The sequence below is a fragment of the Pelophylax lessonae genome (genome assembly GCF_965119305.1).
Source record: "Pelophylax lessonae genome assembly, chromosome: 1".
Lineage (NCBI taxonomy): Eukaryota > Metazoa > Chordata > Amphibia > Anura > Ranidae > Pelophylax > Pelophylax lessonae.
The window spans coordinates 522,793,492-522,820,604 of record NC_138768.1 but is presented as its reverse complement, the minus strand read 5'-3'; the positions used below and the strand labels follow the sequence as shown (position 1 = coordinate 522,820,604).

Below are 27,113 nucleotides of genomic sequence, written 5' to 3'. Positions count from 1 at the left end.
AGGCACGGACAGGGGGACATTCCCAAAACATGTGAAAGAAGGATCCCACACCATCAGAGCACTTAGAGCAGAGAGGGGAGGATAATGTACCAATTTTATGAAGGAACAGGGGAGTGTAGTAAGCCCTATACAGGAATTTTAATTGTATGACTCTATCCCTGGAGGAAATTACAACCGGGATTTGTTCAGGAAGGACGTCATGCCATACCTCCTCCGTCAAGTCCGGGACGTTCTCATGCCACTGGGACTCAACCACCGCCAAGCGCTTAGACTTAGAATGCAAAAGCCTACGATAATATGTGGAGACCAGTTTCTCATGTGAAGAGTCAGAGAGGAGATATTCCAAGGGGGATGGCTCCAGCGAGACATCCCGGAGGCCAAACTGCGCAGCCGCCGCATGTCTCAGCTGGAGGTAGCGAAAATGAGCCGTAGATGGTACAGCAAAAGTGGACTGCATGTCCGCAAAGGACCGGAAGGTTCCCCGGACATACAGGTGATCAACAGACTTCACCCCAAGACGGGCCCAAAAAATACCGTCGTCCCGACCGAAAAACTCCCGAAACCGAGGATTGTGCCAAAGGGGGGCATTAGGGGAGTACGACCACGGAGGGTCGGCCTCACCCAATGCGGTAGCCGCAAAAACCCGTAGAGTGACCGAGATAAGTGCAGTGTTCGGCCTGCCCATAGTAGATCTACGGTGCAGCAAATTTTGCAGAGATTCATAGGACGTGAAAATAGCCGCCTCCAAGGCCGCCGCAGCATGATTGTCCTCGGGATGGAACCACCAATGTGCGTGTGCCAACTGGGAGGCAAAATAATAAAGGCGTAGGTTGGGCGCTGCCAGTCCCCCCGCTAACACAGGTAACTGTAACGCATCTCTGGCCACACGTGCCGGCCGACCCCCCCAGATAAATGAAGTGAGGAGCGAATCGATGACCTGGAAACGACGTTTGGTAACATATATCGGGGAGTGACTCAACACATACAGAAATCGGGGAAGGAACATCATTTTAAAAATGTTGATCCTACCCAAAACCGTGAGAGGATGCTGGGACCAGAGCTGTAGAGAAGATTTAAGTCGGGCAACCAAGGGATCTAAATTATTGGGGAGGAAACGAGACAAGGGAAGTTGAATGTCAACCCCCAAGTATCGAAACCGATCTACCACCTGGAGAGGGCATGATGCGAGAGAAGGGGGCAGAACCTGGGGATCCAGGGGGAACAGAGTAGATTTACTCCAGTTCACCCGGAAACCCGAGAAGTGACCGAAGCGATCAATAATGGACAATAGAGTGGGGAGGGATTGATATGGATCCGCTAGATATATCAACATATCATCCGCATACAAGGAAACCTTTTCCTCCAAGCCATTGATCACAAAGCCCGCAACAGCCGCACACTGGCGGATCTGCGCAGCCAAAGGCTCAATGGCCAGGGCGAAAAGTAACGGGGACAACGGGCACCCCTGCCTAGTACCCCGAAAAATGGGAAAGGAGTCAGACACGGAATTATTGACCCTGATACGGGCACGAGGGAGATAATATAGAAGTTGTACCCATTTTATGAACCCCGATCCGAATCCAAATTTCGCCAATACCTCCAAGAGATAAGGCCACTCCACTGAATCAAAAGCCTTGTGAGTGTCCAGGGCTACCACAACCCTGGCCCCCACAGAATCATGAGTCGTCTGAAGGTTGGTAAAAAGTCTACGCAAGTTGATCGAGGTAGACCGGCCAGGAATAAACCCCGACTGGTCCGCCCCGACCAAGTCCGTGACAACCGTATTCAGCCGTCTCGCCAGGACCTTGGCCAAAATCTTCACATCTGTATTAATAAGTGAGATCGGACGGTACGATTCACAGAGAAGAGGGTCCTTGCGCGGCTTCGGGATGAGTACTATAAGGGCTTCCGTCATGGAGGGTGGCAGACGTCCTTCCTTCAGAGCACAAGTAAACACTTTCAACAAATGGGGGACCAGCAATTCCCTATAGTGAAGATACCATTCAATGGGGAAACCATCCAAGCCAGGTGTCTTATTATGTGCAAACGTAGCTACGGCCTTGTCAATCTCCTCTGTGGTCAAAGGGGAGTCTAAGAAGCGAGATTGGTCGACCGACAATGCGGGCAATTCAATATCATATAAATAAAATATATAATATATATTTATATTATATATATATATCATATATAAAAAAAAACTATGAAGAATATCAGGAGTTTGTTCTACAATGACACCGGCCTGGCTGGTGACCCGGGGAATGATACAAGGTTGAAAATCCGGCCTAGCTAAGTAGGCCAACAAGCGACTGTTTTTGTCCCCCAGTTCAAAAATTCTTTGATTCTGATATAACAGTTTTTTCTGGGTGCGCTCAATAAGGACGAGATCCAAATCACGGGCTCTGGCCCGCCAAGCGGCGTGATTCTGAGGGGAGGGGTCGTCAGAGTATTGCCGTTCGGCCGTATGCAATGCCCGTTCGGCGTCAACCAACTTGGTCTGACGCGCCTTCCGAGCATGGCCTATGGCAGACGAGAAGGTGCCCCGCATAGTGGCCTTGAAGGCGTCCCAGGTCAGCAGTGCCGACCCCTCCCGTCCATTGAGCGCCCAGAAAGAATTCAATTCCGTGAGCCCCTGATCAGTCACCGCGGGGTCCGCCAGCCACAGAGGGCTCAGTCGCCACAATTTATAGTTAGGTGGGGACCCCAAAGCAAGGTCCACCAGCAAAGGGGAGTGGTCAGATACCGCCCGAGGGAGGTACCTGATCCCCGAGAGCGGACCCAGCAGTTCCCGAGAGAGCAAACAGAGGTCAATCCTAGATAGAGTGTGGTGTGAGCTCGAATAACAAGAAAACTCAGTAATCCCCCCATGTTTCCACCTCCAGGCGTCCGTGAGGTCCAATTTGTCTATGCAGGAGCGCAGGGGGGTATGTTGGGAAGAAGCAGCCCCAGAGCGGTCCAAAGCATTGTCGAGGACCGTGTTAAAGTCACCCGCCATAATAAGAGGGCCCTCCGCCATTTCCAAAACCAAACCCAGAACACGGTCAAAGAATGACTTAGCAAACGGCGGGGGGACATAAACATTCACCAGGGTATAAGGTTTACCTAAATATTCAATAACAAGGATAACAAAGCACCCCGAGGGGTCCGTCTTTAAATGTTTAATAGTGACTGGAGCGGATTTGGCAATTAAAATGGACGTGCCTCGGGCATAGGAAGAGTAGGTAGAGTGTAGCGCATACGCCACGTGTGCCCGCTTAAGGGCCATAACCCTGGACCCCTGGAGGTGTGTCTCCTGTAACAAAACAACGTGAGGACTATGGCGTTTTAAATAGTCAAACATCAGAGACCGTTTCACTTTAGAATTTACCCTTCTGACGTTCCATGAGATTATACGTAGAGTAGACATAGAAATATACCAACAATCAGCGTTAGCGCCCCGTAGGTCAGCCCAAAAACAGGCAAACCCCGAAGGGCCAAGGCACAACCAGCATCTGAGAGGAGCCCAGAAAAAGGAGTACACATAAGACATAAAAAAAGTGACCACAGTAACATAGTAAACAAAATCAACTGTATCGCATAAGGAGAGAGCATGACCCCAGAAACAAAAAAAAGAAAAACTGTACCGACCCTGTGGATCAAAATGGTGCAAACAAACAAACCAAAAAGAAAAAACCCGCCTAGACCCGCAGGTTGCGGATGGCAATAGTAACAAACACCCCCTCCCCCCACCCTAGCCCACCCGGCCCTCAAACCCCAACAATTGAGAGCTTTGTAGCCCATAACAACAAAAGGAAGTCAAATGCAGGGAAACGTGGATCTGCTCGTCCTGTAGTAGACAAACGAGAAAAAACAATAAAAAGGAAAGAGATGAGAGGGGGAGCCCCCCCACCCCAAAAATGCCCATCAGAAAAAACAGAAAAACAGGAACCCCGACCCTCAGAAAAAGGGAATAGCCATCAGTCCCAAAAAATCAATCAAGCGAGAGAGGGTCCATGAAGAGCACCAGGACGAGCCTAGAGCCCAACCAGACTATCAGCAGATAAACAGTCTTTCATCTAGGAGGAGACCGCCGGTCCTGGCGGCCAGGAGAGCCACGGCCCAAGGAGTCCACCCAGTGCGCGGCCTCCCGAGGATCCTGGAAAAAATGAGCCTTGCCTTGAGAGATGATCCGGAGACGGGCAGGATAAAGCATACTATATGGTAACTGGAGATCACGCAGCCGCCTCTTAACTGCCATAAAGGAGGCCCGCTGCTTTTGGGTGGCTGCAGAGAAGTCAGGAAAGATGGAGATAGCATTATTATTGTAGGAGACACGGCCCTTCTCCCTGGAGGCCCGTAGCACAGCCTCCCTGTCCCAGAAATGCAGAAGTTTAATGAGAAGAGGACGAGGTGGCGCCCCTGGTGGCAGGGGGCGCAGCGGCACCCCGTGCGCCCGTTCAATGGCGAATAATGGAGAAAAAACATTCTTCCCAAAGGTGTCAAGGAGCCACTTTTCCATAAATGATTCGGGGGTCTTTCCCTCCGCCCCCTCAGGGAATCCCAGAAAGCAGAGGTTATTACGTCGGAGGCGATCCTCCATGTCAGTGATCTTATCAATGGTGGCCGTGTGACCCCTCTGTAAATCAGACACAGAGGCCTGCAAGAGGCGGTGGGCATCCTCCAGGTCGCCAATACGTTGTTCCGCGTTGCCCACCCTATGGCGGAGATTATGGACATCCTGCTTCAGGAATGACATCTCCATCCTCACAGACTCAATTTGAGTAGTGAGAGAGGCCTGACAATGGCGGATGGCATCCATGATGGCAGCAAGGGATGGCTCAGGCCTATCTACCCCCACCCCTGCCTCAGCAGTGGGGTCCAGGGGGGAGGAAAGAAGAAGGTCACTCACAGTCTCATGCCGATGCAGGGAAGAAGAGTCGTCAGGCTCCGAACCACCTCCGTGGGAGAGAGAGGCGGATGGCTGCGAGGATCGTGCAGCAGCAGCTGGCTGGCTCGAGCTCCGTGGCGGGCCGGCGCCATCTTGGGACCGCTCGAGGAGGGAGGCCGACGGCCGGGATCCAGGCGCCTCCGGACCAGGGGGACCGATCTTCACCATCTCCGCTGATGCACCGAGGGATCAGGAGTACACGGGCGTCGGAATCAGGTGAGTAGCGGCTCGGGGTTCCACAGGATCACTGAAGGATCAGGGCAAGCAGGAGAGAGCTCCGGGACCGCGCTGCTCTCACATCAGTAGCCGGCCACGCCCCCTCCCCCCTTGTTAAAGGTTGCTACCAGATTCCAATTAGCCCCCTGCCCAAAAGCACTCACCCGCCATGTTGAGGTAAGACCTGAAAGTGACAGTTTGGACCCTACAGAGGCCTAATCTCAACATCATGAAGTCTGTCTGGAATTACATAAAGAGACAGAAGGATTTAAAGTGTTTGTGTTACCCCAACACTTTATATTCATGATATGTGCCTGCTGTACCATGTACTTGTTTGAGAAAGTATCCTGTTCTCTTTGTATTGCTTCCTTTGTGTGAAATCCCTGGTGTTTCTGCCAGTCCCTCTGCTTTCCTATTAAAAAGTGACCACACTAAGCAGGAGAACACACAGTGGCCAGTTCTCTAGCTATGCTGGGAACTCAGTGTACTCTGCTCCAGTGATCACACTTGTCCTCACACGCCCCCAGTACACAGCCATTCACTGGGAAGCTCGGTATGCTGCTGCTTCTTCCCCCAGCTCTTATGCTAAGAACAGAGGGAGTTTGATCACCTATAAAAAAAGGGGAAAATGATATATACACTGCTCAAAAAAATTAAAGGAACACTTTGAAAACACATCAGATCTCAAAGGGAAAAATTATTATGCTGAATATCTATACTGATATGGACCGGGTAATGTGTTAGGAATGAAAAGATGCCACATTGTTTGATGGAAATAATCATCCTACAGAGTACCTGAATTCAAAGACACCCAAAAATCAAAGTGAAAAAATTATGCAGCAGGCTAGTCCATTTTGCTGAAATTTCATTGCAGTATCTCAAAATGGTACTTAGTAGTTTATATGGCCCCCACGTGCTTGTATGCATGCTCCTAATGAGACCACAGATGCTTGCTCAATTTGCATTTTGTAATTTGTTAAACATAAGCAATCAAAATGTATAGTTTTAAAAGCATTCTTACTTTACAGCATTTCTTCAGTGTGTGTGTGTGTGTGTGTGTGTGTGTGTGTCTGTGTGTGTTTCTATATCTTTCAAAAAGTGTTTCCCAGTGCTAAACCTTTCATCCAATTTCTAAAATTGCTGCATTTGTACATGTCAAAAGCTGATATAAATTAATAATAGTGGTAAAAAAAAAAAAAAAAAACACTTGTGGATTTCACTAATATTTTTTTTTGTAATTCTCCTTTAAGGGGCATGGCACGGTGTGTGTCCTAAGCCTACATACTTTTCCTAATAGGTGACCCTCGTTCTCATCTTAAAAAAGTTGGGAGGTACAGTGGGTACGGAAAGTATTCAGACCCCCTTAAATTTTTCACTCTTTGTTATATTGCAGCCATTTGCTAAAATCATTTAAGTTCATTCTTCTTCCTCATGAATGTACACATAGCACCCCATACTGACAGAAAAACACAGAATTGTTGACATTGTTGCAGATTTATTAAAAAAGAAAAACTGAAATATCACATGGTCCTAAGTATTCAGACCCTTTGCTCAGTATTTAGTAGAAGCCCCCTTTTGATCTAATACAGCCAGGAGTCTTTTTGGGAAAGATGCAACAAGTCTTTCACACCTGGATTTGGGGATCCTCTGCCATTCCTCCTTGCAGATCCTCTCCAGTTCTGTCAGGTTGGATGGTAAACGTTGGTGGACAGCCATTTTTAGGTCTCTCCAGAGATGCTCAATTGGGTTTAAGTCAGGGCTCTGGCTGGGCCATTCAAGAACAGTCACGGAGTTGTTGTGAAGCCACTCCTTCGTTATTTTAGCTGTGTGCTTAGGGTCATTGTCTTGTTGGAAGGTAAACCTTCGGCCCAGTCTGAGGTCCAGAGCACTCTGGAGAAGGTTTTTGTCCAGGATAACCCTGTACTTGGCCGCATTCATCTTTCCCTCGATTGCAACCAGTCGTCCTGTCCCTGCAGCTGAAAAACACCCCCACAGCATGATGCTGCCACCACCATGCTTCACTGTTGGGACTGTATTGGACAGGTGATGAGCAGTGCCTGGCTTTCTCCACACATACCGCTTAGAATTAAGGCCAAAAAGTTCTATTTTGGTCTCTTCAGACCAGAGAATCTTATTTCTCTGGATCTTGGAGTCCTTCGGGTGTTTTTTAGCAAACTCCATTCGGGCTTTCATGTGTCTTACACTAAGGAGAGGCTTCCGTCGGGCCACTCTGCCATAAAGCCCCGACTGGTGGAGGGCTGCAGTGATGGTTGACTTTCTACAACTTTCTCCCATCTCCTGACTGCATCTCTGGAGCTCAGCCACAGTGATCTTTGGGTTCTTCTTTACCTCTCTCACCAAGGCTCTTCTCCCCCGATAGCTCAGTTTGGCCGGACGGCCAGCTCTAGGAAGGGTTCTGGTCGTCCCAAACGTCTTCCATTTGAGGATTATGGAGGCCACTGTGCTCTTAGGAACCTTAAGTGCAGCAGAAATCTTTTTGTAACGTTGGCCAGATCTGTGCCTTGCCACAATTCTGTCTCTGAGCTCTTCAGGCAGTTCCTTTGACCTCATGATTCTCATTTGCTCTGACATGCATTGTGATCTGGAAGGTCTTATATAGACAGGCGTGTGCCTTTCCTAATCAAGTCCAATCAGTATAATCAAATACAGCTGGACTCAAATGAAGGTGTAGAACCATCTCAAGGATGATCAGAAGAAATGGAAAGCACCGGAGTTAATATATATGAGTGTCACAGCAAAGGGTCTGAATACTTAGGACCATGTGATATTTCAGTTTTTCTTTTTTAATAAATCTGCAACAATGTCAACAATTCTGTGTTTTTCTGTCAGTATGGGGTGCTATGTGTACATTCATGAGGAAGAAGAATGAACTTAAATGATTTTAGCAAATGGCTGCAATATAACAAAGAGTGAAAAATTTAAGGGGGTCTGAATACTTTCCGTACCCACTGTATGTAGACAGTATATATAAAAATTTTAAGGGCCCATTCACACCATTGCTGTGTATTAGTGTAGATGTGCTAACTCTCATTATGCCACTTGTTAACTTGCGCTGTGTTTTGACAACCCAGAATGGGCTGCCTAATGCACCAAAGTGCACCAGAAAGCACGTAGCAATTGTGCCAAGCGTGTGTGGCGGCAACCAGGTGAGGAGTACAAAGGCAAGTGTGTCTTGCCTACAGTCAAGCATGGTGGTGGGAGTGTCATGGTCTGGGGCTGCATGAGTGCTGCTGGCACTGGGGAGCTACAGTTCATTGAGGGAACCATGAATGCCAACATGTACTTTGACATAGCGAAGCAGAGCATGATCCCCTCCCTTCAGAGACTGGGCCGCAGGGCAGTATTCCAACATAAAGACCCCAAATACACCTCCAAGACGATCACTGCTTTGCTAAAGAAGCTGAGGGTAAAGGTGATGGACTGGCCAAGCATGTCTCCAGACCCAAACCCTTTTGAGCATCTGTGGGGCATCCTCAAACGAAAGGTGGAGGAGCGCAAGGTCTCTAACATCCACCAGCTTTGTGATCTCCTCATGGAGGAGTGGAAGAGGACTCCAGTGGCAACCTGTGAAGCTCTGGTGAACTCAATGCCCAAGAGGGTTAAGGCAGTGCTGGAAAATAATGGTGGTCACACAAAATATTGACACTTTGGGCCCAATTTGGACATTTCACTTAGGGGTGTACTCATTTTTGTTGCCAGCGGTTTAGACATTAATGGCTGCATGTTGAGTTATTTTGAGGGGACAGCAAATATACACTGTTAAACAAGCTGTAAACTCACTACTTTACATTCTAGCAAAATGTAATTTCTTCAGTGTTGTCACATGAAAAGATATATAATAAAATATTTACAATACGGTGAGGGGTGTACTCACTTTTGTGAGATACTGTACATTACTAGATAAATCTCAATAACAGAAAGCTATGAACTTGTACTTGGAAAACATCATGTAATAGTAATCTTATTTACCACTTCTGGACCGCCCGCCGCAGTTTTACATCACTAATTTGACGTTAAATACTGGGGTTATGGCAGCAGATGGCTGCTATAACCCCAGTGTTTTTTTTTAAAGGGTAGCCGATCCTCTTTCACATAAAAGTGATCCCAGTGGCGGATTTGTGTGTCCCCCTGCCGCTTCCCGAATCCCGGGCCTTTTCCCAGCTTACTGGAGCCGTCAGTAGCGGGGAAAATGATCCGGTCCTTTCTCGTCCTAGGCAGGAAGTCGAATGAGGGCAAGCTGGCCCCTACTCGCCTCTATGGCCTTGGAGGACCGGAGCGACATCATACGTCCCTTCCTCCCAACGGCCTTTTTTTTTCTTCCTTTTTATAGTGCAGATGTGAGATCTGAGGTCTTTTTGACCCCAGATCTCACATTAAAAAGGACCAACCTGCCCTGCTTATTTCTATTACAAGTGATGTTAACATTCCTTGTAATAGAAATAAAAGTGATCAAAAAAATGTTTTTTTAAAGGGACAGTGTAAAAATAAAAGGTAAAATAAATTAGAAAAAAAAACCTAAAAAATGTAAAGCGCCCTGTCCCTCCGAGTTTGCGTGCAAAAGCAAATGCATACGCAAGTCGCGCCCACATATGTACACAGTGTTTAACCACACATGTGAGGTATCACCACGATCGTTAGAGAGAGAGAGCAATAATTCTAGCCTTAGACTTCCTCTGTAACTCTAACTGGTAACCTGTAGAAATTTTTAAACGGTCTCCTCTGGAGATTTTAAAGTACCAAAGTTTGTCACCTTTCCACGAGCGTGCGCATTTTGAAGCATGACATGTATGGTATCTATTTACTCGGCGTAACTTTATCTTTCACATTGAAGAAAAAATTGGGCTAACTTCACTGATTTCCTATTTTTTTGTATTTATTCTTTGTATTTTTTCCCAAAAAAAATTGTTTGTAAGACCTCTGCGCAAATACAGTGTGACATAAAGTATTGCAACAATCTCAATTTTATTATCTAGAGTCTCTGCTAAAATATATATATATATATATATATATATATATATATATATACAGTGCCTTGCGAAAGTATTCGGCCCCCTTGTACTTTGCGACCTTTTGCCACATTTTAAGCTTCAAACATAAAGATATAAAACTGTAATTTTTTGTGAAGAATTAACAACAAGTGGGACACAATCATGAAGTGGAGCGAAATTTATTGGATATTTCAAACTTTGTTAACAAATAAAAAACTGAAAAATTGGGGGTGCAAAATTATTCAGCCCCTTTACTTTCAGTGCAGCAAACTCTCTCCAGAAGTTCAGTGAGGATCTCTGAATGATCCAATGTTGACCTAAATGACTAATGATGATAAATAGAATCCACCTGTGTGTAATCAAGTCTCCGTATAAATGCACCTGCACTGTGATAGTCTCAGAGGTCCGTTTAAGGTGCAGAGAGCATCATGAAGAACAAGGAACACACCAGGCAGGTCCAAAATACTGTTGTAGAGAAGTTTAGAGCCGGATTTGGATACAAAAAGATTTCCCAAGCTTTAAACATCCCAAGGAGCACTGTGCAAGCGATAATATTGAAATGAAAGAAGTATCAGACCACTGCAAATCTACAAAGACCTGGCCGTATCTCTAAACTTCAAGCTCATACAAGGAGAAGACTGATTAGAGATGCAGCCAAGAGGCCCATGATCCCTCTGGATGAACTGCAGAGATCTACAGCTGAGGTGGGAGACTCTGTCCATAGGACAACAATCAGTCGTATACTGCACAAATCTGGCCTTTATGGAAGAATGGCAAGAAGAAAGCTATTTCTTAAAGATATCCATAAAAAGTGTCATTTAAAGTTTGCCACAAGCCACCTGGGAGACACACCAAACATGTGGAAGAAGGTGCTCTGGTCAGATGAAACCAAAATCGAACTTTTTGGCAACAATGCAAAATGTTATGTTTGGCGTAAAAGCAACACAGCTCATCACCCTGAACACACCATCCCCACTGTCAAACATGGTGGTGGCAGCATCATGGTTTGGGCCTGGTTTTCTTCAGCAGGGACAGGGAAGATGGTTAAAATTGATGGGAAGATGGATGGAGCCAAAAACAGGACCATTCTGGAAGAAAACTTGATGGAGTCTGCAAAAGACCTGAGACTGGGACGGAGATTTGTCTTCCAACAAGACAATGATCCAAAACATAAAGCAAAATCTACAATGGAATGGTTCACAAATAAACCTATCCAGGTGTTAGAATGGCCAAGTCAAAGTCCAGACCTGAATCCAATCGAGAATCTGTGGAAGGAACTGAAAACTGCTGTTCACAAACGCTCTCCATCCAACCTCACTGAGCTCGAGCTGTTTTGCAAGGAGGAATGGGCAAAAATTTCAGTCTCTCAATGTGCAAAACTGATAGAGTCATACCCCAAGCGACTTACAGCTGTAATCGCAGCAAAAGGTGGCGCTACAAAGTATTAACTTAAGGGGGCTGAATAATTTTGCACTCCCAATTTTTCAGTTTTTTATTTGTTAAAAAAGTTTGAAATATCCAATAAATTTTGTTCCACTTCATGATTGTGTCCCACTTGTTGATTCTTCACAAAAAATTACAGTTTTATATCTTTATGTTTAAAGCCTGAAATGTGGCAAAAGGTCGCAAAGTTCAAAGGGGCCGAATACTTTCGCAAGGCACTGTGTGTGTGTATATATATATATATATATATATATATATATATATAATGTTTGGGGGTTCTGAGAAATTTTCTAGCAAAAAATACTAATTTTAACTTGTAAACAACAAGTGTTAGAAATAGGCCTGGTCCTTAAGTAGTTAAGCAATATAAAGAGCAGGCTAAGAATACCTACACAATTTCCTTTTTTCGGCAATAATGTCTCTCCTCTATAACTTTCACAGTTTGAAACATTTTAGGATTGATAAATTTGCTGGTTTCTTTCAAACACGTGCATCTTCCCGAAAACTGACTGCTTTCCCATGGCATACCTAGAATGAAAAGAAAGTGATGTGCAATGAATAATCTTTAGGAAATCAAATATCAAACAAAATACATGATGTATGTACACAGAGAATAGGTAGACTGCCATTACTGGACTCTTTAACCACTTAAGCCCCGGAGGATTTGGCTGCTAAAGGACCAGGGTTTTTTTTGCGATTTTTTACTGCGTGACTTTAACGGACAATTGCGCGGTCGTGCGACGCTGTACCTAAACGAATTTGACGTCCTTTTTTTCCCACAAACAGAGCTTTCTTTTGGTGGTATTTGATCACCTGTGCGATTTTTTGATCACGCGCTATAAACAAAAAAAGAGCGTAAATTTTGCAAAAATAACAATATTTTTCACATTTTTTAATATGAAATTCCCCAAAAAAAAAAGTAAAAATCAAAATTTTTTAACATTTTTCGGCCAATTTGTTTTATGCTACCTATGTTTGGTAAAAAAAATCGCAAAAAGCGTATTTTGATTGGTTTGCGCAAAAGTTATCGCGTTTACTAACAAAGGGAAAGATTTTTGTCATTTTTGGTGTTTTTTTTTAACGCGTAATGGCGGCGATCTGCGATTTTTTTTTCGGTACTGCGACATTGCGGCGGACAGATCGGACCCTTGACTGACATTTTTGACACTTTTGGGGGTACCAGTGACATTACTGCAGTAATCAGTGCTATACATATGCACTGTTACTGCAAAAATTACACTGGCAGGGAAGGGGTTAACTTTATTGGACAGGGAGGGGTTAAGTGTGTCCTAGGGGCGTGATTCTAACTGTGTAGGGACATTCCTATTGGTGTAAAAGCAAAGATCAACCGTTCTACATAGTAGAACTGACAGATCTTCACTTTTACACAGGGAGAACTGACAGGCAGCTTGTTTACACAAGCTGCTCTGTCTTTCTCCCTTCACAGGAGCGATCGCAGTGTGACTGGCGGACATCGAGTCCGCCGGTCACACGCACTGACTTGTCTGTGAACGAGCCGCGGCGGGCGCGCGCCCGCCCGCGATAAGCTCGCAAGTCAGTGACAGGCGAGTGACGTACCGATACGTCACTCTGCCTGGCCGGGGCTGACCGCCGCAGTATATAGTCGTGCGGCGGTCGGCAACCGGTTAAAAAAAAAAAAAAGAAGCTAGCTGTCTGGCTTCTATAACAATACAAAGCCTTAGCACAAGTATGTCATATTATGTCAGTTTTGAAGAAGGTTTTTATTGTTCTAGGTCATTAAGTATTAAGGGCCAGGAAACAAGCATTTTTAGAAGGGGGGCAAAAAGGGTAGCCCTAATTTTTTTATCAGTTTAGATTTCCTATAGAGTGCCCTTGTTCCCAGCCTGTATATATTAAAGCATTTATATATTTTTAACAAGCTTTAAAACAAGCCATCCCTGACCTCGTCTCTAGCTCCATGTATAGTAAAATAGTTCATCTTCAAAGTACTTTAAGCACTTGCCGCCTGCCCGCCGACAAATGATGGCAGATCAGTGTGATCGGTTCTCATTCTGGGATGATGTCACACGACGGCGCCCAGTTTAGCTGTGCGAGCTGTTCCTGGGACACGGGGCAAACCCCGATCTTGGCAAAGAGCTGTGGCTGCGGCTCTTTACCCATGTGATCGGCTGTGCCCAATTACAGCTGATCACATGTAAACAAGGAAGTGCAGTTTATCGGCTTTTTCTCTCTCAGACTGACAGAGTGAGGTGAGGAGAGCTGATAAGCTGCATCTCCTCACAGAGAATATGTGTAAAGGTAATCAGGGCACTGATCATCAGTGCCCTGATTACAATGCAGCCCCAACAGTGCCCATCAGTGACGCCACTCTGTGCCCATCAGTTATGCTAATCAGTGCTGCCTTTCAGTGCCCATCAGTGCTGCCCATTGTGCCACCTATCATTGCCTATAAGTGCCGCCTATCAGTGCCACCTATCAGAGCTCATCAGTGCTGCATATCAGTGACACTTAGTGCCCGTCAGTGCTGCATATTAATGCCTTCTCATCAGTGTCACCCCATCAGTGCCCTTTGGGTTGCCTCATCAGCACACATCAGTGAAGGAGAAAAATTACTTTTTTACATCATTTTCTGACAGAAACTAAGAAAAACTTTTTTTTTTTTTTTTCAAAATTGTTAATCTTTTTCTTCATTTTTTTTTTTTTTTTTTTAGTAAAAAATAAAAACCCATCGGTGATTAAATACCACCAAAAGAAAGCTCTATTTTTGTGAAGAAAATAATAAAAAAATAATAATTTGGGTACAGTGGTGTATGACCACACAATTGTCATTCAAAATGTCACAGCACTGAAAGTGGAAATATGGCCTGGGCAGGAAGAAAGGGGAAAGTGCCCCCTATTGAAGTTGTTAAAGGTCACAATCAAGACTTTAAAGCTGAGTTCCAGTGGTTTCTAACATCGTAGAAACACCTGCTGTGTGTTTTTCCTTTAAGGGTTTCAAGGCTGCCAAGATTCTGCTTCCATGGAAAACTGGAGAGAGAATTTGTGGCTTCGGTGTCTCTGTTGTGAATATATGTAAAGGGTTAGTTCACCTTTACCAAAAAAACTGCCTATGCAGATAAAAAACAAACTGTGCATCTCTGACTTACATTGAATACTGCCCTTCTATAGATGTAGGCCATTTACAGTTGTGTTCAAAATTATTCAACCACCCAATGCTGTAAAGGGTTTTAGGGAATTTAGTGTACATTTGTAATTGTATTCAGAATGAAATCCTACAAGGACTTCTTAAAGAACCATATGCAACTAAAATGACATCAATTGGTTTTGTAATACAGTAGTAAATGTTTCTTTTGTGAATTCTTCATTGACACAATTATTCAACCCCTTAAAGACTACCACTCTGAAGAACAGAGGTTCATTGAAGCGTTTTCAATCAGGTATGAAAACACCTGTGGATGTCAGGGAGCAGCAATAAAGCCTAATAAGCACCAATTAGGCAGCTTTAAAATGACTGTGATACTCAGCTCCTTCTAGACATTTACTGGTGTGGTTACAAACATGGTGAAGTCAAGAGAATGGTCCAGGAAGACAAGAGAAGAGGTGATTGCTCTTCACAGGAAGGGCAATGGCTATAAGAAGATTGCAAAGATGTTAAACATACCAAGAGACACCATAGGAAGCATCATTCACAAATTCAAGGCAAAGGGCACTGTTGAAACGCTACCTGGTCGTGGCAGAAAGAAGATGCTGACTTCGACTGCTGTGCGCTACCTAAAGCGTAGAGTGGAGAAAAGTCCCCGTGTGACTGCTGAGGAACTGAGAAAAGATTTGTCAGATGTGGGTACTGAAGTTTCTGCTCAGACAATACGGCGCACACTGCGTAATGAAGGCCTCCATGCCAGAACTCCCAGGCGCACCCCCTTGCTGTCTCCAAAGAATAAGAAGAGTCGACTGCAGTATGCCAAAAGTCATGTGGACAAACCACAGAAGTTTTGGGATAGTGTTCTGTGGACTGATGAAACAAAATTAGAACTGTTTGGGCCCATGGATCAACGCTATGTTTGGAGGAGGAAGAACAAGGCCTTTGAAGAAAAGAACACCTTGCCTACTGTGAAGCATGGCGGGGGGGTCAATCATGCTTTGGGGCTGTTTTGCTTCTGCAGGTACAGGGAAGCTTCAGCGTGTGCAAGTTACCATGAATTCTCTTCAGTACCAGGAGATATTGGATGACAATGTTATGCAGTCCGTCACAAACCTGAGGCTTGGGAGACGTTGGACCTTTCAACAGGACAATGATCCCAAGCATACCTCCAAGTCCACTAGAGCATGGTTGCAGATTAAAGGCTGGAACATTTTGGAGTGGCCATCACAGTCACCAGACTTAAATCCGATTGAGAACCTCTGGTGGGACTTAAAGAAAGCAGTTGCAGTGCACAAGCCTAAGAATGTGACTGAACTGGAGGCTTTTGCCCATGATGAATGGGCGAAGATACCCGTAGATCGCTGCAAGACACTTGTGTCGAGCTATGCTTCACGTTTAAAAGCTGTTATAACTGTAAAAGGATGTTGTACTAAGTACTAAGATTGAATGTCACTTGGGGGTTGAATAAAACTGATAATGATGTGAGCACAGAAAAGACATTTGTGGTTATTTCATTATAAATGTTATGTTATATTTGTCTGACCTACACGTGCCTCTTTGATTTAATTGTAAGCAGGATGACTGAATGATCAAAATCAATGTCAAACTGGCCAAAAAAATCAATTTCAGTGGGGGTTGAATAATTTTGAACACAACTGTATGTACCTCCTAAAGCCTGACTGGAATACTCCCAGGATGTTGATAGGACATTGAGGCCTACTTGTTACTGCTCACCTCCAGCATCACAGGTGTTTACCAATCCTTAAAGTCAGAAGGTTTTTTTGTTTAATGCATTCTATGCATTAGGATAAAACACTTTCTGTGTGTAGCAGCCCCCCTAATACTTACCTGAGCCCTATCTCTATCCAGCGATGCCCACGGGTCCCTTGTCGGTCTGGGACTCTCCCTCCTGATTTGCTGAGACTCAGCAGCGGCGCCATTGGCTCCCGCTGCTGTAAATCAAAGTCAGATAGCCAATAAGGAGAGAGGGGGGGGGGGGCAGGGCTGAACGGCAGCTCCATGTCTAAATGGACACACGGAGCTGCAGCTTGGCTCGGGTGCCCCCATAGCAAACACAGGAGGGAAGGGTCAGGAGCAGCGAAGAAGAACAGGAGGACCTGCGACCATGTTTGTTATTTAAAAAAAAAAAAACATGAGACTTTACAACCACTTTAAAGTGTTACTATACCCAGGAGCCTGCATTCACTATATCTGGTCTCCCACTGCACACTGAACATGGAAATGCAAAAGTTTAGTAAATATAAACTGCTAAATACCTTTTCTCATCAGCAGTTAGAGCAGTCTTGTGACTTCTATCAGTGTCTAGCAGAGCACTGGTTAAAGCTTTTAGGAGGAGTTTTCTCCCCTGACTGTCCTATGAGGCTGCATGACTCCTGACCCTTTGTCTGGACAGTGCTGATTGGCCGTGTGCTGATCACACGCACCCTCTCAAGAAAGAAAAAAAATCTCTAGCAATACACACCCAACTGAGCATGTGCAGCTTGCTCCCGAGGCTCTGTACTATTAGGAGATAGATTGGGGACAGTGGAAGAAGGGGAGGATCAGAAAAGACAGTATCAAACAGACTTTTTACACAATGTAGAGGATTAACCCCTTAGATTCCACAGTAAGCATAACAAGCATGCTTTACTGCATAAGCACACTGATTTTACCGTTATGGGTTTAGTAACACTTTAAATGCAGTGGCTGCATTCGTTTTTAATCTTTTTCCTTTATTTTCACCTGGTGATCCAGCCAATAAGTCTGTTATTTTTCAACCACCTTTAACAGACCAAGCTGTCTAGACAGAGTGGCAGTTAGAGGCTTCAGGTAACTGCTCATAAAGTGTTAGCTGACCCCCGACTTCGAAGGTGTCTGATGTACTGTTTCATCCAGAATGCAGATACCCTAATGCCCCATACACACGTGCAGATTATCTGCAGACTTTTGTCTGCAGACTTACCAAAACCATATAATATGAGGTCAAACCTAAACACTTTCAATTTGTATGCAATCCGGCAGGCCCTTGCACTACATAGAAAAGGTAAGTCTGCAGACAAAAGTCTGCAGATAATCTGCACGTGTGTATGGGGCATAAGACAGGAAGCATGTCTTTTATTAGTTAAACTAGATGGACTTTTTTTTTTTTCAACCAGACTAACTATATTACTGGCTGGAACACCAGGTACAAATAAAGATGAAAAAGCTGAAAAAAACAAAACAAATGCAGCGACCACATCTAAGGGCTAGTAAACTGCAATATATTACATTTTCCTTTTAGGGTTTATTACTGCTGTAGTGCTACTCCCGAAGGAGCTGTTAGGTTTTTGGGTTCTCTGTTCTGCGACTCGACTCCAGGAACAACCGCTGACCCACCTGGATGAATGAAAACTGTTGCAAGCACTTATAAGAACACCTATATGGCTTACATTTGTGGCAACCTGTGGAGCAGTCCTCCAAACTACACGAAATGAGAGGAAACTCATTCAGTCCCCACTAACAAAGAGGGACACACTGAGCTTCCCCCTCATTAACATATAATGCAGAAGCCCAGCTTCTAGATTTTTAGGACCATTATACTGCGGCAGGGAGCCCCTCCTGCGCGACCGACATATACCTGCTTGCCTGGAGCTAGGGGGTGAGTGCCCCCACTCGGCAGCAGGTAGTCTGACACCCGCCATCTGACACCTGCGATCGCTCCCCGCTGAGAAAGTAGGACGGTCAGCTATTGTAAACACAGCTGACTGTTCTTCTCTCTGGAATGATCACAAAACCCTGTGATCCTTCTATATAGGATCACAGGTCTCTGATCATTTCACAAGCCCTGCCCCCATACAGTTAGAAACACCCCTTGATCACCCACAGTATTAACCCCTTCTCTGCCAGTGTCATTATTGCAGTAACAGAGCATATTTTTAGCACTAATTACTGTAGTAACGTCACTGGTCCCCCCAAAAGTGTCAAAAATGTCAGTTAGGGGTTTCCGATCTGTCCACCCCAATGTCACAGTCCTGCTAAAAATCGCAGATCGCCGCCATTACTAGTAAAAAAAAAAAAAAACACTTAAAGATTACATAAGTCTTTCCCGTAGTTAGTAGACACGATAACTTTTGCGCAAACCAATCAAAATAGGCTTATTGCGATTTTTTTTTTCCCCCAAAAATATGTAGCAGACAAATTGTTAAAAAAAAATTTGATTTTATATTAAATTTTTTTTGGGAATGTTATATAGCAGAATTGTCGCTCTTTTTTTGTTTATAGCGCAAAAAATAATAATATTAAAATATAATAAATAATCGCAGAGGTGATCAAATACCGCCAAAAGAAAGCTCTATTTGTGGGAAAAAAGGACATCAATTTTATTTAGGTACTGCGTCACACGACCGCGCAATTTTCCATTAAACTATCGTAGTGCAGAATCGCTAAAAAATGGCCTGGTCATTAAGGGGGAAAATCCTTCCAGGCCAGAAGTGGTTTCTAACTGATAATGAGATCTGCAAGCACAGCACAGTAATTATGGTAAGCATTAAAGTGACCCTAAACAATGTCCTTATTCTCCAAAAATAATCCTTACACCTCCACTACTTAATGGCTTTATAATCAATTTATTTTTTTTTTTTTTTGGAGGCCCGTACGGGGACGTCCTCTGTGAACTACTGAACCTCTCATTTTTCCTCTTACTTTTGTTTGTTTGGAATGAGCAGTGCACGTTTGTTGCGAAACTAATAACCATAGTTCCCAGTCCATGTTTGGAGAAAGCAAGAGAGGACGGCTATGTTCCTGCATGCAGTGGTGTATTTTGGTTTTGTGCTGCCCTAGGCAAGACTAAAATTGGGCGCCCCCCCCCCCCCCCCATGTAAATTTGCCTCACTCCTTTTTTAACGGATGTGACTCCCTCCAAAATTGAAGGAGAGACCGAGGGGATGAGAGAGACAGAGAGAGAGAGGGGGATGAGAGAGAGAGAGGGTGAGAGAGGCGGCTCTAGCAATCAGTGGCCAATAGTCTCAGGTGGAGGGGGGTGGCTTTTTTGCTGCCCCCCTGCAAAGTGCTGCCCTAGGCCTGGGCCTTGTTGGCCTAGGCCAAAATACAGCACAGCCTGCATGTAGTTGTACAATGGAGAATGAACATAGCCACCCTCTAATAGGAAGCCAGATCACAGCAGAAAAAAAAAGGAACTGGAAGAAAGCTGAGGACAATAGAAAGTTTGTTGAATTGAAAATATTAACTTAAAAAAAAAATTTAAACCGTTATTTAATGTCACTTTAACTCCCTATCTGCCTCTAGTCGAGCCAAACTTCAGATTTCTGCAATGTATCTAATGTGACAACTGTGTGTGAATAATGAATTGCTGCTTCCAACGAGACGACAGAATTTTTCATTTTTTTCAAACGGGATTTTTCGTTTACAATATCGATATCGGTCACTGATGGCTGGGCATTAACGAGTAGAATATTGGCCGAACCTTCGCTGAACGGAAATTTTCGGCCGATTTTCTTATCGTGTATTCCGGCCATTAGTAGTAGTAGTAGTCAGGCTTTGATTGTGGCATTTACTACCAACTGATTGATTGCTAAGATTGTCGTCACGCATTTTTCACAGCCAAAATGTAAGTGTTTCAAATTGTTTTTATGTGATTAAATAAATTGGAATTTATGAGATATTATCTTCTATTTGTATAACCGTGGAGCTGTATTGAACGGTATTAAAGGAGTCTGAGGAACTTCTTTGGTGGATATGAGATTGATTTCTCATTGCACAAAACCTTTGTGCTGCAGGTCAGCACGCATTGCACACAGAGGTTATAAGCAGGTGGACAATTTTTGGCCCTTTCAAGCACAACTATTATATAAAGAAGCACTGTATGGAATGGAATAAGTCACATTTGATATATGAGGATTGTATTAAGAAGCACTTTATGAAATGAAGATTCACTGACTTTTTTGCATATATTTTTTTGTGTGTTCACAGGAAATTTTAGTTCACTTTTATATCCCATTATTCACAATACTGTTTTGGTTCACATATTTATTTTTATTTCATTTATTTTGTTTTTGGCTCACCTTGTCATGGTATTAACAAAGTGCTGATATTTTACATCAAGGTGGAAAATGGGCACGTTATTATTTTTGGTATTAAAGCGGAGTTCCGGGCACAGATCTCATTTTTTGATGAACATACCCCCGGGACAGTCAGGGCTAGTACATTCCACAATGGCTAGCCTCTGATCTGTCCCGGTTCGCACTTACCTGCAAGAAGAAATACTTACTTTGAAAATTTCTTCCACAGCGTTTCCATCTCTCTTGTGGGCAGCTGAAGCCGGCGCGGTCCTCTTCGGTGTCTTCTTCCACGTCTTCTTCTCCCAGAATGCGCCGCACCGGCCCCTCTCGTCACTTCCGGTGCGGCGCCGCATTCCTAAACAGCTTCTGGGCATGCCCAGAAGCTGTTTAGCAGGGGAATGCGGCGTCGCCCGGAAGTGACGTGCGGGGCCGGTGCCGTCGCATTGATTCCTGGGAGCGATGACGTTCAGCTCCCAGGAATCATCGCGAGGCAGGAAGTGACGGGGTGAGCCTCGGCGCTGGAGGAGGAAGTACCCTGAGGTGAGTATTTACGATCTTCGATTACAAGGTGAGTGTACAAAAAAAAAAAAAAAATAACTATCCAATTCCTTTTCAGGTTATGTGTAGCTAGCGGAGGGGCACAAAAAAAAAAATACCTATTTTGTGCCCGGAACTCCGCTTTAAATATGGAGGTAATTATACTTTGAAGGTATTTTATTAGTTAATAATTAGTGTACCACCCTTTAATTATAAAAGCAAATGTAAAATGTTTAGGTTATAAGTAATGCTATATGAGAAAGAACATTGGTATTTTACCAATTTGGCTGCCAAAGTGGAAATACACTTTAACCACTTCAGCCCCGGAAGGTTTACGCCCATTCATGACCAGGTCATTTTTTGTGACACGGCACTGCGTTAATTTAACTTACAATTGCGCGGTCGTGCGACGCTGTGCCCTTAATAAAATTGGTGTCCTTTTTTCCCCACAAATAGAGCTTTCTTTTGGTGGTATTTGATCACCTCTGCAAATTTTTATTTTTGTGCGCTATAAACAAAAAAAAAGACCACCAATTTTGAAAAAAAAAAAATTTTTTTACTTTCTGCTGTAAAACATATACAATTAAAAAAAAATGTAAAATTTAGGCCAATATGTAAATAAACATAGCAGACCGTTGTTCTCTCTGGAATGAACACATTTTAGGATCACAGGTCACTGTGTATATTCCACAAGTCCCTCCCCCTACAGTTTGAAAGCACCCTTAGGCACATGCTTAACTCTTTGATCGCCCTGGGTTAACCCCTTCCCTGCCAGTGTTATTATTACAGTAACAGTGCATTCTTTTAGCACTGTAGTAATGTCACTGGTCCCCCCAAAGTGTCAAAAATGTCAGGGGTCTGATCTGTTGCAGTCCCGCTAAAAATCGAAGATCGTTGCCATTACTAGTAAAAAAAATAATAAAAATGCCGTAAATCTTTCCCCTAGTTTGTAGACTCGATAACTTTTGCGCAAACCAATCAATATACACTTATTGGGATTTTTTTTACCAAAAAATGTGTAGCAGAATACAAATTGGCCCAAAATGATGAAAAAATGTGATTTTTACATTTTTTTTCTTTGGGAATTTTATATAGCAGAATGTGAAAAATATTGTTGTTTTTTCTTCAGAATTGTCGCTCTTTTTTTGTTTATAGCGTAAAAAATAGAAATCGCACAGGTGATCAAATACCCCCAAAAGAAAGCTCTGTTTGTGGGGAAAAAAGGACATCCATTTTTTTTATTGGGTACAGCGTCGCACGACTGTCCGTTAAAGTAACGCAGTGCAGAATCGCAAAAAATGCTCTGTTTATTAAGGGTCATTAAAACCTTCCAGTCCAGAAGTGGTTAATAGTACACTTAAGACAAATGCATTAAACATACAACCAAGGTGAGCTCTTGCAGGAGCCATAGTGCAAACATCATAAAAAACATACAAAAAAAGACCATTAAGAGCTTCACCTAAGACCATATAAAACCAGTACTGTGGTGCGGCTCGTAAAAACATCAGCTCCAAATACCAAATGGTGTTCCATAACATAATAAAAGACTCATGTATGTCCTCGTTTATGAAAAAAATGCTCCATTTTCAAATATCAAATCAACTTAGTATAGCAAAAATCTAAAACATAGACTGTTCAGAGGCAGTTGTGGGCTCCGCTAACCAGCTGGACCATACTCTATCATACTTTTTTGGGCAGCCTCTATTAAAGTAGGTATCTTTATATATATATATATATATAGTGGTAGACTAATATTTATTAAATAGTTCCAAAAAGTCAGTGCCTTTTTCCAACATAATGTAATCGCCTTTCTTGCATAGAAGAGCAAACTTATCTGAGTTCTCTTTGCAACCGTGGGAATGATGTTTTCCACCAACCCCGCTGTAGAAGCTTCCATCTTATCCTGATCTTCCTTCTGGGTTCGCAGGCTTCGGCTGTATGGTTGATCGAGGTGTGATGCGTGTGGGAGTCACAGTCACGGCACAGAGTTCAGAATGGATGGCATGGTCATATCAGAGCCCATTGCACATCCGCCAGTGATGTCACCAGCCGCTTCCAATGTAAATATCTCCTAAGCTGTGCACTTTTAGTTGATATTTACTCTACCTATAGGTAAGCCTTATTTTAGGATTACCTATAGGTAAAAATCAACAAAGGGAGTTAACTTCCACTTTAATTCAAAAGCTTTTAAACCCTTCCAATGTTGCCAAAATATTTGTTCAAATCCATGGTGGATATGCATTCGCACTATGATTTCAAGGAATAGAGAAGGTAAGCTTTAACCTAAAATCTAATCTTTTTGGATTAGTTTAAATGACAATTGGGGCATATATGTATTTTTATGAAACTGTTTGTTTTACTTTAACCACTTGCCTTCTGTGCACTTAAACACCCTTCCCATCCAGACCAATGTTTAGCTTTCAGTGCTCTCACACTTTGAATGACAATTGCTTGGTCATGCAACACTGAACCCATATGAATTTTTCGTCCTTTTTTTCACACAAATAGAGCTTTCTTTTGGTGGTATTTAATCATCTCTGGGAAAAAAGACAGAAAATTTTGAAAAAAAAAGTTTTTCTTATTTTCTGCGAGTAAATTTTGAAAATAAATAAATTTTTCTCCTTCACTGATGTGCACTGATGAGGCGGCACTGATGGGCACTGATAGGCTGCACTGATGGGCACTGATGAGGTGGCACTTATGGGCACTGATGAGGTGGCACTTAGGGGCACTGATGAGGTGGCACTAATATGCCGCACTGATGAGCACTGATAGGCGGCACTGATGAGCACTGATAGGCGACAGTGATGAGCACTGATAGGCGGCACTGCTGGGCACTGAGAGGTGGCACTGCTGGGCACTGAGAGGCGGCACTGATGGGCGGCACTGATGGGCACTGGCGGGTGGCACTGATGGACACTGATGGGTGGCACTGATGAGCACTGATGGGTGGCACTGATGAGCATTGATGGGTGGCACTGATGAGCACTGATGGGCACTGATGGGCAGCACCATCAGTGCCCACACTCAGTGCCCATAGTGCTGCCAGTCAGTGCTCATCAGTGCCTAGATGAGCAGGCACTACTGGGCACTGACTGGCAGCACTATGGGCACTGATTGTGGGCACTGATGGGGGGCACTGATGGCACCAGAAGACAGAGGGCCTCCAGGACTCAGCTCGCTCTATAATTAGCAAATTACTTCCTTAGATAAATGGTGTATTTTTGATGGATGGCCCCCCTTGGCTCACAAAAGAGATCGTTAAAGCTTGATCCCTAATCAAAGTGGTATATCCGTTTTCCAAAAAATTTAAAAACAAATGATTGCCCAATATTGTTTAAACATTTATTGGTAGCAGTTAAAAGTAATGCTGGTACACTCACATTTAAAAGTGCCACGAACGGCACATTGGAACAGCCAAGGGGATTACTCTGAACGCTGCTCGATTCTGCCGTGCGTTCCAAGGTGCGTTCCAACAGAAATCGGAAATGACGAACCGGAAATAATAACCTCTGGGCTACCTTAATGCATTTCGCGATAACGCGTCATCAGGACTTCCTGAGCGGCATTCAGAGTAATCAACCCTTGGCTGTTCCAATGTGCCGTTAGTGGCACTTTTAAATGTAAGTGTACCAGCATTACTTTTAACTTCTACCAATAAATGTTTGAAACAATATTGCTCAATCATTTGTTTTTAACTTTTTTGGAAAATGGATATACCACTTTGATTGGAGGTCAAGCTTTAACGATCTTTTGTGAGCCATTTATCCAAGGAGGTAATTTGGTAATTATAGAGTGAGCTGGGTCCTGGAGGCCCTCTGTCTTCAGGCGAGTTACCCTTACACTAACGGGTGAAGGAAATACATAAGTACAAACACTTTTTAAGCAAGAAGATTTGTTTAAACACCTTTGTCACTATTGTGTTGGAATGTTTTTTGCGCTGGAAGAATTTTTTTGCACTTTATGTATTAATGAACTTTATTTAATATTTATATGTGATTACATTTTTTTTGCACCGGAAGAATTTTTTCACTTTATGAATTAATGGATTTTACCTAATATTTATATCTACATTTAATGATTTATTTAATTATATAGCACCTAGCACTTATAGGTTTGGAGCCTCAAATTGCTTTCTTGTTCTATGTTTTTTTTTTGGATTAGTCCAAAAAAATTGATGGCAGCCGCATCTACTTTTTATATATTATCTTTTCGCTATATATAAGAACCTAAATTTTACATAATTTCACTGGGAGGCGCCATTTTGTGGTTTAGTGTGTAAACTGTTTTGAACCTGTGAGTCCATTATAATGTAACAAAGTAATAATGAAATAGAATAATTTCCCAAAGGATTACAAGCAAAATTGCATCAAACTGTGGAAAAGTGGAATTCAACTGATTGTTGCTCTCTGCAAAATGTTAGCTATTAAAATAAACAGTGTCAACACCATTGATTTTTTTTTTTACCACTGTGTACTTGGCAATGACAACATAAATTATGGTAGTAATAAAAATAAATTATTTTTATCAGTGACTTGCCCTGTTTTATAGCCCTGTTATTGTGCTTCTTGTTCTTTTTTCCTCTGTCTACCATCAGCAATTCTAAAGAATAAAAGATAACTTGAGGTGTCCCTCAATATTGTTTCCAGAGGCATAGCAGGGGGGTGCACAGGGGAAGCCGTCCCCACCGGGAGAAGACAGTGATTATTGCTAGAAGCTATAGCAGCCTCAAGTGAATCTGACAGGCTGGTTGTGCCCAAGTTCATCGATCGATCAACTTGGTACATTTAGCCTGCCCATAGACCGTTTGATTCTCGGCCAGAACCAGCTGAGATTCGAACTGTCTATGGCTGGCCTAAATTCTGCCACTTTACTGACAATAATCGAAAGACAGAATCACAACTAAAAAGTCCACATTTAGCTAGGCAACTTAAACTATCATTTACTTATATATTATATTATTTTTACATAGTCCTGATAGGACAGTAGTAGTTAAGAAATTATTTTATGACTTTCTGGAGGCATTAAAATATAAGACTTCAATGTCCGGTATCAGCCAGTTTAAGATTAAACTTTCTATGTTCTGTGTTTTAAAATCCAGCAAGCTTTTTCAAGCTCAACCATTTTTATTGGGTGATATAATGAACATCACTAGCAACTGAACAGACAAAGCCTGCAAGCTTTTAAATATGGTGAACAAGTATCCACTAAAGTACCCATTGATATTAAACTTCATACTAATTCTTATCGTTTAGTTATAATAAAAGCTAAGACCTGGTGAAAATTAGAACCCAATCTATGTTTACATGCACAGTTTTCTGCTACTGGTTTAAATAAATGGCATTAAAGCAATCTAAATACGTTTCCATAAAAGTAGCAAATAATTAATTATAGTAACAAGAAATAAACTTGTTGATAATTACAGGCTCACCATAAATTATGGAGAAGTTATGGAGGAGCAACAGGATGCACAGCAGTAGACGGATGCTTCTCATCTTGTTTACAGGCATAGTTCTGGATTTCCTTGTTGCATTTTTGCTTTTTAATTCGCAGTGGGAAGTGACATAATCAGGAAAAGCACCTAATGGTTCCTCCTACTCTTAACATTTGCTTATTCATAACTCCTTATTTTTGGTACATTTTCCCCTTCGATTTGCTGCATTATGAATAATTAAACTGAATAGCATGTCTGAACTGCCCATCTCTAGCCTTCTTACAGTAAACTCTTTATTATTGAAATCTAATGAACTCCTGGCCTTGATGGAAAGCAGGCATCCAGAGGGGCCTGCAAGCAGTTCTTGCAG

The 27,113-nt window shown here is 43.2% G+C and overlaps 1 protein-coding gene across 1 annotated transcript in view; it reads right to left on the bottom strand.

The window, feature by feature from the left end:
- The window catches only part of CXCL13 (C-X-C motif chemokine ligand 13), a 57,713-nt gene extending 30,887 nt beyond the window's left edge, over window positions 1-26,826 (bottom strand). The window contains exons 1-2 of the mRNA XM_082275504.1: window positions 26,741-26,826; window positions 11,985-12,120 (exon numbers count right to left, since the gene is read on the bottom strand). Of these exons, the coding sequence (XP_082131630.1) occupies window positions 11,985-12,120; window positions 26,741-26,819 (215 nt within the window). The 5' untranslated portion in view covers window positions 26,820-26,826. The remainder of the gene's footprint in view (window positions 1-11,984; window positions 12,121-26,740) is intronic.
- Window positions 26,827-27,113: the final 287 nt, after the last annotated feature.